The sequence below is a fragment of the Mytilus edulis genome, chromosome 6 (assembly GCF_963676685.1).
Source record: "Mytilus edulis chromosome 6, xbMytEdul2.2, whole genome shotgun sequence".
NCBI lineage: Eukaryota > Metazoa > Mollusca > Bivalvia > Mytilida > Mytilidae > Mytilus > Mytilus edulis.
In genome coordinates, this window is record NC_092349.1 from 50,573,545 (window position 1) to 50,588,049 (window position 14,505).

General features: G+C 31.3%; 1 protein-coding gene across 29 annotated transcripts in view; it reads right to left on the reverse strand.

The window, feature by feature from the left end:
• Nucleotides 1–14,505, reverse strand: part of LOC139529118 (neurofibromin-like) — a 74,591-nt gene that overhangs the window by 44,679 nt on the left and 15,407 nt on the right. For 18 of the 29 annotated variants that reach the window (XM_071325405.1, XM_071325402.1, XM_071325403.1 and 15 more), the window contains 13 exons: nt 14,275–14,421; nt 13,651–13,785; nt 12,838–12,951; nt 12,473–12,552; nt 11,841–12,018; nt 10,660–10,846; nt 9,090–9,331; nt 8,174–8,346; nt 7,227–7,398; nt 5,982–6,121; nt 4,749–4,955; nt 2,485–2,592; nt 257–373 (listed from right to left, as the gene is read on the reverse strand). In XM_071325405.1, the coding sequence (XP_071181506.1) occupies nt 257–373; nt 2,485–2,592; nt 4,749–4,955; nt 5,982–6,121; nt 7,227–7,398; nt 8,174–8,346; nt 9,090–9,331; nt 10,660–10,846; nt 11,841–12,018; nt 12,473–12,552; nt 12,838–12,951; nt 13,651–13,785; nt 14,275–14,421 (2,000 nt within the window). The remainder of the gene's footprint in view (nt 1–256; nt 374–2,484; nt 2,593–4,748; nt 4,956–5,981; nt 6,122–7,226; nt 7,399–8,173; nt 8,347–9,089; nt 9,332–10,659; nt 10,847–11,840; nt 12,019–12,472; nt 12,553–12,837; nt 12,952–13,650; nt 13,786–14,274; nt 14,422–14,505) is intronic. The other 11 variants (XM_071325418.1, XM_071325422.1, XM_071325419.1 and 8 more) reach the window with 1 other exon arrangement.

The following is a 14,505-nucleotide window of genomic DNA, read 5'->3' on the forward strand; positions in this document are numbered from 1 at the left end:
CATTTGATACATGTTTTTAACTTTCAATGTTTGAAGCAAATGATTTCATGTGAACTTGTATATTTTCAGTATTGATATGTAAAACAGAAAAGCTGAGCTTTAAACATTTTAAAATCTTTATCACTTTTATCCAAAGATAATTCTAGAAATCTGGTTTTTAATCCCTATCAGACTTTTGTTCAATTTTGAATTTTTATTTTATTCTTTGCTAAGCTGAATACCCAGGTATAATTATTAAATGCATATTCAGACTCACTTGAGGAAGAGTTGAGATTTAGCCTCCATCAGATCTCCTCTATCACTTTCCTCTGGCTGTAGAGGTAGTCCAGCTAACAAAGCAGCTACTGCTTCCATACTTGCTTGGTCTAAATCTCTAGAAAATTGTCATGAAATTTACATAAAATATATTTTTTAGCTAATGAATCATTACACAGAAACATTTTTATACCAGAGCTCTTGGTCATATAACTATACTCAGTACTTTTGAGTAAAAAAATTGTGATTGAAGCAGCAGATCCAATATTTTGACTGGTTCATACCCGAGTCTTAGTAGGATAATCATGCTCAAATTTTTATGACGACAAAACAAGGCCTAATGGTTATAACAATTTTGAGTTGAAAATCATACTCAGACTCATAGTTCAAACAAAAAATTGTGTACTCTTGGGTACTTATGTCAGTTTTATGACCAATAGCCCTGATGTCATTCTTTTGGATATAATGTGACAAAATGTGAGAGAAACGTGTAAACTTCATCAATTTCCTTCTAGCTGTTTTAAAAGGAAGAGATGCACTTAAAAGACACATTTTTTTTCATCTGTAAAATTCTAGTTTATCAAAGTAAATCATTGCTCTAAAATAAGGTTGCAATGTTGACCTTAGAAGGATGTCTTTGTTCTTTGAAGGCCATCTAAGATTTTATGTATTTGGCTTTCATAACTTCAGATTTTCAAGAAGAATGCTTTTCACGAAATATGTTGCCTGTACTGGAATGATATCATACTCTTTTTTTACAAAGCAAAGTTCGAATTTGTATTGACCTAATATGTACTCTTCCTTAACCCTTTCCTCCATGGATTTTTTTTCCTTACATACTTGATTTGCATAGGATTTTTTTAATAAAAAAAAATTCACCAGGTTTAAAGTATTAATGCATTGTGAAAATGAATATTTCATCAATGAAACTCAAATCAGATATACTTATGAATGTCCTTTTCATATTGGATACTAATTTTTTTTTAATCTGATGCAGATATTTTGTAGTCGAAGCGTTTCAAGTGAGGTACTACACAGGCGTCAAAAGGCGTCATTATGGAGTAAAGAGGGTGGCGTCAAAAAGCGTCATTATGGAGGAAAGGGTTAATATATCTGCCTTACTTCTGTCATATATTAATGTATCATAATTTATAAGATTGTTTTCAGCCCAAAACTTACTTAAAATTTTTCTAAAAAAAGAAATATAATACAACATTTTAAATAAAATACAGAAACAATTTAAATAAAGACTTAAAAAACATTAAAAGATACAGGATACAGAAATAAACTAGTAATGTCAAAAATAAGCTTGCACGTAGAAAAAAGACAACATGCACATAACTAAACTAAGCATAAACAACAAAAGTTTATCTCATAATAAAGCAGTTAAGCGATGTGAAAAAAAGCTTCAAGTCATCCAAAAACAGTTGATAAATGTTAATGATTTATAATTAGTTCTGAATTCAAACGTAATACAGAGATGATGTATTTCATAGCCAAGTTAAGAAATTTGAACAAATATTTTGCACTTTATTCATCTTTTTATTGTTTTAAGGTGGTACCCAACAATTTCACTAAAATTAATTTGGCTTGTTTAATTTTCATGAAATTTTGTCAAAGTATTTACTTTGAAACCTTAACAAAAATATAAAAATTTTATAAATTTTTTGAACCAACCGTTTTGTCAGAAAAAATACACTGGTTATATAGCAATTTGACAAACACCAATTTTGATCATTGAGAAGCTTAATATTCCTATTACAACACAATGTAATTAAAACATTTAGCTGACTTTACAGAGTTATCTCCCTGTAGTGTTAGGTACCACCTTAATAATCATTTAAGGACACTCTTACGTTACTTTTGCTAGTAAAATGACAATGCATAAACCCCTCAACTTCTTTTTTTATTTCAAGTTGTGTTGATAAGTGTATGACAAATATATCAAAAGTAATTTTTGATAACACATTATAGCTTTTTTTTTTTTTTTAGCCAAACACTAAAATCAAAATATTTTTTTTAATGTAAGCAATATAGGCAATATAGGAAAGGTGTAAAATTTATAATGTACTTTATACATGTAATATTCCTCATGTTAAAATTCAAAATCTAGAGGTTTAATTATGGTAACTGAAAAAGGTGCGAGTGTGGAAAACTCGAAACTTTATCCCTTCTAAATTTGAAAGCAACACTGACGTTGAACTATTAAATTGTCCGACTGATACTCACACATCTGTTTGTGATCTCAGAAATAAAGGCGTGGGAGCTTTATTTGAATTCTGATTGGTTGTTTGATTCGAATGGATGATTCTCTGAATAGCTGTTCGTGTTGGTCGCCTGGCAACAAAGATAACAACACAAAATACACAAAATAAACTAAATAGACTTTAAATAAGAACACCATCATAAAAAGAAATAAAACGGGTACATATATATGGGACTAATTAATTTTTTTTTATTTCGGATATTCCTGCTTAAAGATACTGTAGAATTTCGAATGTCTGTCTGGTTCTGTAGGACAAACAATGCTTAAAGATAAAGTAGAATTTCTGATGTCTGTCTGGTTCTGTAGGACAAACAATGTCTGATGGTTTACTTTTTCAAAAATTTAGAAAACATTTATGTATATATTTTTGAAAAGGCTTTGCCAGCAATTTTTTTTTAATTCTCAAACTTCTAAGCTAAGGTGTTATAATTCAAACCAAGACCCCTTGCCACATCAAACATGTCAAAGCCAATGTATGAGGATATGGAATTAAATACAATTAATGAATTGAAACCAATGTTTGCTTACAAGCCACAACGAAGGCACAAAAATTAGCTTTGATGTAAACAGCCCCAGTTACAATCAAAATAAATTGAAGATTAAAGGACGCTTTATTAGTGTAGTAAAAATCATATGAAACCTTGATGTGATGAAAAACAACTGTCATAAAATTATAATTCAGACTATTTTTCCTTAATAAAGATCCTACATTATCATAAAATGACAATAATGAAAAAGATAATTGACATTTCAAAATAGTTGTACTGTAACATATTTTGAAATCGCATATTATTTTCAAGGATCTAGAAACACATTTTGTGTGCATAAAAATCATTTACAAAAGTAAGGAGATGAGGTTTGATTTTCACTGGGACAAATATCTACTGGAGACCAAAAGAAGTCTGCTTTATAATTCAGTTTTACATTTTTTCAATAAACAGGAATATCCCAGCTAAACACCAATTCCTATTACACAAATAAATAATAATATACAAATGTATTTTAATAGATAAAACAGCAACAAAAGAATATATTAAAGAAATGTGGGGAACAGCATGAACACAACAGAATTACATACAAATAGGCTAGAGCTACAGTGAATTTTGTTTCTTTTGTCTGGATACAGTGGTAGTGGCACCCGTTCAGCAAAACTTTTTATTGATACAGTCATTATTATTCATGGAATTCTTATTTTTGAGCATTTTGTGGGTAAAGTTTACAACAAACTTCTATGTTTAACAAATTTCAATAGGTTTGTATACAGTTAAGGTGGTACCCAACACTTCCACTAAATTTCATTTGGCCCGTTTAATTTTCATAAAATTTTATCAAAGTATTTACTTTTACCTTTTAACAAAAATATAAAAATTTCAAAAAGTTTTAACCAACCGTTTTGTCAGAAAAATTACACTGGTTATATAGCAGTTTGACAAACACCTATTTTGATCATTGAGAAGCTTAATATTCCTTTTACAACACAACGTAATTAAAGCGTTTAGCTGACTTTACAGAGTTATCTCCCGGTAGTGTTAGGTACCACCTTAAAACCATGAAATCAGTTTTCGAATATCAATGAAATCAACAAAACTTTGTATCAATGAAAATAAATGTACTTGTAATTACAACTAAAAATTAGAATAAAATCAGACAGCATTTATGTTCAATTTTTATTCATTGAAAAACAAGAATGTGGCCATAGTACAGGAATGCCCCACTCACACTATAATTTTTTATGTTCAGTTGATTGTGGAATTGCGGTCAAAAAAACTAATTTGGCATTTAAATTAGAAAGAGCATATCATAGGGAACATTTGTACTAAGTTTAAAATTGATTGGACTAAAACTTCAGCAGAAACTACCTAGAACAAAAACTTTAACCAAAAAACTTAAACCAAAACTAACACTATCAGTTTTGATGTTTACTTAACCCCTAAAGAAAATAAAGGCCATTCTCAAATATAAGAGGAATATCATTAGTTTCAGGCAAGCAAATCCAAAACAAAGCAAGAATATGATTTTTATCAGTTTTTATACACAAAATGAGATTTGCATACAACCAGGATAGATGATACAGATTTTAATGGAAACTCAGCAGCAGTCATTTTTAAAATCAGCTAACATTTGAAAAACAGAAATGACAACATGCACAGACAAAATTAACCTGACCAGCAATGATATAAATGATCAGGAAGAGGAAAAGATGTCCCACAATTCCATATTCTGTTACCTTGACATGCTGCAAATGTCCCCGATATTGACCTGGTGGGAATTCCCCATGATCCAATCAGTTAAGTATTCCACCAATTTGTTCCTGAACTTCATTTCCTGTCTGAATGTGAGGTCGTCCCGCCTCTGCATCATTGTTTCTACCAACTGACAGAGCTTGATCTTTATCTGTATGGCATGAACTGTTGAATCTAGATGTCTGACATACCTTTTGAATAGATTTATAGATTGTTTGTGTTTTAACACCACTTTTAAGCGCCAAATTTGGACTATTTCGTGGCAGTCAGTTTTTATAGGTGGACCTCTGTTAGCAAACTATTTCCATTCTCAATTCAATGTGGTGAATTAATAAATTATTTATTTTTGCTGGCACTCTGGCATGGCAGAAAAAAATCAAAGATATGAAACTTTGAGAGAACTAAAATAACTTATAAATAATAACAATAACAATTGTTTTATGATGTGACATTTTATATGATACATGTATATATATTCTATGATATCATATTCTCTTCATGTGAATTGAAATTTTAATTTTATCTTAATGTTTATGTGTTAAGAATCCGAATGTATTGTGTATTGTTGTCATTATGTCCCGTCAGGGGCCCTTAATTGGAAAATAAAGAACTTTGAACTTATAAGTGGAGGAAGCCTTAGTGCCTGGAGAAAACCACAGACCTCCGATAGGAAAACTGACAATTCTAGACAATAAAGATTGGAGTCGAGTGCAGCCGTACGATCGGGGTTCGAAGTCACAGCCTCAGTGTTGACTGGCTAGTGAATACAGTAGTAGTACTACTTAGACCACTTGGCCACCGAGGCCCCTCCCTTCCTTGAATAGAAAAGAATTCATAAGTTTGTTTTTCTTGTGTCTAATTCATCGAATGAAATTAATTAACCTGTTTCAAATAAATACTATTTTATTTCACTAAATGTTTTACCAGTCCAAAGCTCCCTTATTTGGTTGTTTATTCTTTTATATAATATCTATCCATATATGATGACCTATTTCAAGTACTGTAAATTCAGAATTAATGCAAAAAAAATGAGACAAAAAAAAAGTTTGCAACAATAAAAACTTGCTTTCATATTTTCAGTGGTTGTTTATCTTCACAAAAAAATTGCAATCCTATTAAATAGATCTCAGATTTTTACCAGAGATCAGTGATTCACAGTAATAAATACACATTTCATTTTTTTGAATTTAAAGTATTCTATTAAAACTGTAACATACCTGACAATAGCTAACATGAGTGATTCAATACTTGTAACACCCACATTATCACAAGGCTGATCTGTTTTGATTTCTAAGATGTTTTTCATGATGAATATGACATTTTCTATAAATTGAGTATTCAGGTCTGTCACTATTACCTGTAATAAATAAATCAACATGGAAATAATAGCAAATTGTGGGTAAAAAATTAAATTATGTATATCACCATTGTGCAAAAATAATCCATTCAATTGCAATAAAAAAAATCTGCATTATCTAGCTGTCTTCACGCTTAACTGCTAAATCTACAGGCCCGCAGCTCAATTTTTGAAAATTTTTAGTTAGATTCTGTTGGCCTGTAGGTCTGATTTTCACAGGCCTGAGAGCAATTTTACCAGCCTGGGCTGACACTCGTCATGAAGACTGATCTAGATATATAAGCAAGTTAATTGATTTGTGTCTGCATTGCAGAAAAAAAGAACCATATTCAACTACATGGTTAAAAGTCTGAGGTCTAATCTACCTGATCTGTTGAATTGTCTTGCAGTCATTTTATAAAAGCACTCTAAAAGTCCTTTGATCCTTTCTGTTTCAACAGCATATTTGAAAATCTCTTTTTTCAAACTTGAAACATATATATCAAATGTTTCTTTATACAAGATAATGTTCTTTCTTTCATATAATAAAATAGAACAAACACTGTAGAACTTTATTTTATCATCTCAGATCTTAAACAATTTCATTAAAAGGAAACTCCTGAACCTTTGTTTTATTCTGCTATTTTTGATTCCCTGTCCAAATTTATACACTTTTTCAATAAAATCCCACACATAGAAATATAGATTCTACCACTGCACCGAGTGTGATACGATATTTATCCACTCAAGACAGTTAAATTTTCCAATTTTAAACATGAGGCTCGCCGAGCATTTTAAATATTCAAAATTTAACTGGCGAGAGTGGATAAATATCGAATTATACGAGATTTGGTGGTGGAATCTGTTTCTCTAATGATTTTTAAACAATATGCAGGCAAACTTATTTCTTCTTTTCGAATGATCTGCAAAAAGATGTGTTCTTCCTATGTGACGTCATCAGGCATGGTCGCCTTTATTCATGCCGTCATAATAGGAAATTCAGAGAAAAGCAAGAAAATTCGACGTCATAATCGGATTTTAACCAATGAAGAATTGAGATTAAATCTTTTTATACAACGGGTGGAGAAAGTGATAAATTGACGAAGAATTTGAGAAATATCTTTACCTGACCAGATGGATCAAAGAATTTATCAACACAAACTTTGATTTGATCAAACAGTATGGGAAATAGAGCTGGGTTCAGTTCATGACCAACCAGCTCCTTTACATGTTTCTGTATCTGAGCACCAAACTTCTCATTCTGACAAACTAATAACTTCAGTAAATTACTGATGAACCTGAAAAACAAAGAGAGTAAGGAATAAGTGTTTAGATCAATTGGTAATACTGTATTTTATAACTTTTTGACTATTCCCAGAGGAGTTTTTCATAAACTATTATTTCATACCCACCAACAGTCACTATTTGCAGGGATTTCCCCTATGGAGGCTCCCAAGTGGAAATTTTGTAAGAGCAATTTTGTCCACTATTTTAAAGAAAACAATTCATTTAACAATGGCTATGAGCTTGTTAAAGCATGAAGAAACCAAAAACCACATTAGAATATATTTGAAGGCCCCCTTGAAGGTTTTGTAGGACTATAAGAACCATCTTTCAGGTAAAACCCCCATGGGCATTTTGAAAAGTTGGCAGGTATGTTATTTCTCTGTTGCATGTGTTTTTGTAAAGTCATTTGTTTAATACCAGGGATTCATTTATTTTCATGGATAACCAGTTTTGTGGAATCCTAAAAAACAGATTTTATAGACATTTAGTTCCAAAAAAATTCTGAAGTTTGAATATAAGCAGAAATAAAAGAAAATTATACAATGATGAACACTTAAATTTGTTGTTTACCTTTACCCCTGAATTCCATGAAAATTGGTATCTAATGAATTAAAAAAAATACCCATGGATAAATTTGATCATCAAAGAAGATTAGAATTAAAGGCAAGAAAATCATGAAAAGAAAACATCACAAATGGATTTGATCATTAAAATCATTAAATTTAAACTTTGTGAAAAAAAAACGTTTACAGCATATACATTATATATATGTGACTATAAACTTACTGTGTGACAGGGCAATACTGAGAATCTCCACAACTCTGCATTAAACTGGTCTTTCTAGAGTCTAAACCACTGGGTATACTTGTAGCACTGATTCTGTGTGGTTTATTCTGTAGCCTAACTCCACCAAGAGCACATAAAAATCCTGTCATGTTAGCCCATTCATTTAATTGGTCCTGAAATATAAAATGTAAATAAATGATTTAAGTAATGGGGATACCAATTTTTGTGGATTGAGGTTAACATTTTCTATTTAATGAATATTTATTTCAAGGTTTGGTCAAAGTCAGCAAACAAGCAAAAATAAAATTTATACTTGGTGGAACATTTAAATTTGTGTGTAACCTATACCCCCCAAAAAAATTTGTCCATAGTACACAGATGCCCCTATCGTTTTCTATGTTCAGTGGACCGTGAAAATGGGGTAAAATCTCTAATTTGGCATTAAAATTAGAAAGATCATATCATAGGAGACATGTGTACCAAGTTTCAAGTTAATTGGTCTTCAACTTCATCAAAAACTATCTTGATCATAACTTTTACCTGAAGGACGGACGGACGGACGAACGGACGGACGGACGGACGGACGCACAGACCAGAAAACATAATGCCCATAAATAAGGCATAAAAATCCAACAAAATTGATCTCCAATGAAAAATATTGATCCACAAAAACATAAATTAGGAAGTTTTCTCCAAATTAAACAAAATTCCAACATAACTTAAATTAAATTTGTTTATCATAACAATAGTTAAGACAGACACATTTTGGTACGAAGTAAAATTGCTGCTGTATTCATCATAACATGTTGCAAATTATAATTGCATCAGCATTATAAATAGAACAGATGCCATATTTTAAACTTCCTCAAGAACTGAAGCTGAAACGAACATAATTCATATCATGACAACAGCCTACCTCAAGTTCATGTTCAGTGCTGGCATGGTGTGGAGGTTTCCTCTTTATTGGATTACTTGCTCCAAGTCCTGGGGCTTGGCATTCCTCCATTTTGACTTTGGGATCTTTAGGGAAGGTCTCTAAGTACTGTGTGATGAGATCCCAGTTTCTGTGAGTGTCATCCCAGGCTTGTGAATTACCTGATGTGTGCTGATCTATCTTCCTGAGTAAGGCCATGATTCTTTTCTGTAGAGCAGCTCTACCTATAATAGTGGAATATAGATAATATATAAAGTGACTTAAAAAGTTTTCCTGTTTGAATTGTTTTACATTTGTTAGCTTCCTATGTGGTATGGGTTTTGCTAATTATTCAGGGCTGTATAGTGACATATGGTTGCTAACTTCTACCTAATTTGGTCTCTTGTAGAGTGTTGTTTTATTAGCAATCATATCACATTTCTTTTTTATATAACATATATATCGTGGTTTGGTTTTTAAAGTTTTGAGTGTAAGTTTTGGAGAAAAAAGTCAAAGCAGAGATATTAGCCTGGCTGAAGATACTGCTAAACTGGCTAAAACAGCTGCCTATAGTAAGTTGTATTGTTATTCAACTGTTAGGGTAGAGGTACAAATAGTTTACTATCCATTTTTCACAAGAATTTCTGACATATAAGATGATAAAATTATGCATTTTCATTTTTATTTTTAGGTTTTTTTTATAGATTAGCAAAAAAGGGGAGGGGTGAGTATTCTCAAAAATTATTGTAACACCAGAAAATGTTATATTGCTTTCCGTCGTGATGTAAAAAATAAACTGTTATAACAATGATATGTCTCGCCTTTTTGTAATTTTGATATTAATGGAAATGTTGAAATTACATTAGCAATACTTTAACATGTAAGTTATGCAAATATTCAAAGTCTATGAACCATGACTGAAGGTACATGGATAAAAAATCACCATGAAAATGAGATGTGCCAATGCTAATACAACTGCATACCAAATACCATTGACTTATTATAAGTCATTCCCTTTAAACAAACCTAAACACAAACATTAACTTGTAAACTATGTAAAAGTTTCAAAGTCAATGAACCATGATGAGGGGGTGGGGCTATATAATCTCCATGGAAACAATATTTGCAAATGCCAATCAATTTGCATATAAAATATCATTGACTAATTATTAGCAGTTCATCTTAAACTGATCTAATCACAAACTAATACATGTAAACTAAGCAAAAGTTTCAAAGTCAAAAGACCATGATTGAGGGGGCGGAGCCAAATATTCTCCATGGAAATGAGATGTGCTATAAATGCTTATACAACTGAAAACCAATTAACATTGGCCTACCACTAATGGTTCCCCTTGAACTGAACTAATCACAAACTAATACATGTTAACGAAGCAAACTTTTCAAAGCCAATAGACCATGACTAAGGGGGCCGACTAATACATTGTTGACGCTGCCGCCGCCAACACCGGAAACAGCATACCTTTGTCTAGATTTTTGACTCTGTCAAAGCGAGAAAAAACTTAGTGGTTGTAATTGGTCAATATTTAAAATATAATAAAATGCATGCACTGACCTGTAGTTAATACAGTACTGGCTTGGGCTAAATCAGCATATACATTGTAGTTTGGTAAAATCTGTGTGACTGCCATCTCATCCGCCCCACATCTGATATCTGCTTCTTCACATAATAAACTAAAACATGACATGGCTGTCAATACAGCGTCAATATCTATACTCCATAAATACATGAAAAACACAACCTGTAAAGGAATAACATACATGTCTGTAATTTTATTTTTCTGCAATTGTTGTATATCTCATGAACATGTAAAGTAGCTGTGAATTGTTTGATTTTTTAAAAATTTCTTTATTACTGTATTCACATGAGTATTATTAATGGCAACTTTTTAATATATTAAATAACATTAATATACATTTCGCTCAATTAACTTGAACTAACTTGACTTTCACCTCTTAATTTGTCTAGTGCATGTTCTTATTACATTTTTCTCAACTTTACTTGTTGCTCAGCCTTTAGTTCTCTGTAAGGGCTATTCCAGAAAAAAATGAATAGGGGGTTGGAATGCACATTATATTAATAATACATGGGTGATGGATAGCAGAGCAACTTTTCACACTATAATGCACTATAAGTCTCAATTACAATTGTCTGGGTGGCGGGTGCTGACAAAAAGTGCCTTCCGACCCCCCTATACATTTTTTCTGGAATAGCCCTAATGTGTTTTGTAAACTGTTGTATGTCTTTTAGTTGTTTTTTTTGTTTTTGCCATGGCTTTGTCATTTTAGACTTATTAGTTACAATATTATTAAAACAATGGTATCTTCCTCCTCTCGTAAACTTTTCATGTGGAGCAGGATCTGCTTACCCTTCCGGAGCACCTGAGATCACCCTAAGGCTTAGTTTTTGGTGGGGTTCGTGTTGTTTATTCTATAGTTATCTATGTTGTGTCATGTGTACTGTTGTTTGTCTGTTTGTCTTTTTTATTTTTAGCCATGGCATTGTCAGTTTATTTTAGATTTGAGTTTGACTGTCCCTTTGGTATCTTTCGTCCCTCTTTTCCACATCAATACAAAAAGTTAAAATTGTAAATAACACATTTTCTTCATGATATCAAACATTTTTGAATGTAAACAAATTTAAATGTCCAGTCCCTATTCCAAACCACATGTAAATTATTTCTAGAAATTATAATTAGCAAAAATACCATAACAAAACAAATTTCTATGACTCACCTCTAATTTGATATGTATGCAAATAGTTTTATTATTTCCAATGTTAGCATTGGCACTGTTTTTGTTCAGGAAGATATTACGACAGACGAGGATTTCACGAAGCCATTTGAGAATGTCTGTGTAATTAGCTAACTGTCTTTGGATCAGTTTCTGTGATATTGAAAACAACACCTGGGAACTGAAATATAAAAATACAATTTTATTTCTCTTATTTCCTGTTTAAGTGCTGAAAATAAACTTTACCCATTCAAAGTGCTTTAAATAAACTTCACACTTGAAAATATTTTCATGCATGGATTTTACCAGTATACATAAGATAAATTCTGTTTGTAATACATTTGAATGACCATCTATCTTTTGAACTTTAATCAACAAATCACTTTTTAACTTTGTAATTTTACATTTCTTGTAATCATGTCACTGGGTTTTTTCGGTGGTGTTTGATTTCTGCCTCAAAAGATTATACTCAACATTTAGTTTTTTTAATCAAAACTTCCTAGATGTAAAAGATAAAATCAGGTTTTAATATTCTATCAGATAGTAAGAAGTACCATAGTACAAAAAAATTAATCTAAATTTTTCATTGTTACATTACTCCTTAAAACGACTAGATGACACTTAATGAAATTTACCTGACATCCCAGAATGTATGAATAGGTGATTCTGGATTCCATAACTCTATGTTTTCTGGCTGATGTAAACACAATAATGCCTAAAAACAAAAATCCAACAAATGTTTAAAGTCTAAAATTAAATTGTAACAAGTATTAAGTTAAACTTATTCCCCTTTTTAATGTGTTTTGCTCTTTCAAATTAACTTAGAGCAATTTTTTCTGCAACTTTATCATTTTTTGGAAATTAATATAATGGAAGATAAAAGTTATTCATATTTGTATTTCATAGAGCATATATTTGAATTCATAAATTTCTCACAAACATTAGTTCTAGTGTTTCAAATGTTTTGATGAACTTTCTCAAAATTTATGTTGTAAATTACCTCCATCGCCTCTGATGATACGTCAGGCATACACTGTTGATGGACCAGTGACACAAGTCCATTCATCAATTCTAAGGTACTGCTCTGTACCTCGTGGCCAGGTTTACCTTGATTCTGTAAAATAGATTGTTTAAAAGATTAAAACAAAAAAATATGACCAATTTAATTGAAGCTTATTCAGATGGTAGAAGTTAACTATGCAAAAGGTAGGTACTGCAAAGATGGGGTCATCAACAATGAAAGTTAAGATGGTACTTAACACTACAGTGAGATAACTCTGTAAAGTTAGCCAAACGTTTTAATTACGTTGTGTTATAAAGGGAATATTAAGCTTCTCAGTGATCAAAATTGGTGTTTGTCAAACTGCTAATATAACCAGTGCAATTTTTCAGATAAAATGGTTGGTTCAAATTTTTTGAAATTTTTATATTTTTGTTAAAGGGTCAAAGTAATACTTTGTCAAAATTTAATGAAAATTAAACGAGCCAAATTAATTTTAGTGAAAGTGTGTTGGTACCACCTTAAGAAACTGGATTGCCATTGAAAAGTTCTGGTATAGGGTAGGGGTACAGCAGGCATCATATTGACCCCCCCCCCCCCTCCAAATGGCTGTTGAAGATCTTTAAATTATACAGAAAGCATGACACTAAATTCAACCAAAGGTATCATTGGGTTTTAATTTCCTCATTCCATCCAACATGGCTTCTAATTCATATCCAAATTAACACCCAACTTCAGTTTTACTGCTGTAACATGAGATATCCTGTTGACTTTATTTCTATGTACACTTTGGGTCTAATATATATGACTTACATGTAACATCAGATTTGGGTCATCATGTATGAGTCGTACAATCCACAACAGTAGGTATCTGTACGTTGTCATAGTTTCATCTGTAGTTTTATTGATCTTCTGTAATGTTAACTTAGATATGGTCTGAAATGACAGCTGTAAATAAATAATAATTAAGTTAACAATAATCTTTCAGTGGGTGCTTTACTTAAATGTAATACTTAAATTCTATTAAAATTTAAAAAAAATCAATTATCATAAATCCTATTCTTGTTTCTGGGACACTGAACCCTGAATCTTGTAGACTTTCACTGGAATGTCATGAAAAATTTATAACTGTAATGTTATGTAAGAGATATTATTTTATCATGTAACAATTGTTTGATATCAAAAGTAAATTCTAAAGCATATGAATAATCATATTTTACAGTTTTATAATGATTTATGATTTTTTCTCTGGTTACATAATCTTGAGATATCAGATTGTAAATTTCTTTTACACACATAACTTTGGACAGCACAAACTACATGTACTTCAATAATGATTACTATTGTGACAGACTGACTGGTTTCTCATTTCAAAACAGATATTGAAATTTGCAATAAAAAAGTAACATTCTGCATGTATCCTGTTTAAAGACTTACATATGGCAGGAACACACCGACTGATTTAGGTGCTGTGTGGGCCGCCATTCCTTGTGTAACTTTGTTTAATGTGTCTGTAAACATGTTCCGTAACTCTGCTGCTTTCCCATAAATGATAGTGATGTTTGGCCACCAGGGCAGTCTTGGCTGTAAGTAAACATTTTCTAAATTTAGCTTTCAAATTAAAATATTGCCTATCATATTCACTTAAATCAATTTTCATATACTTCA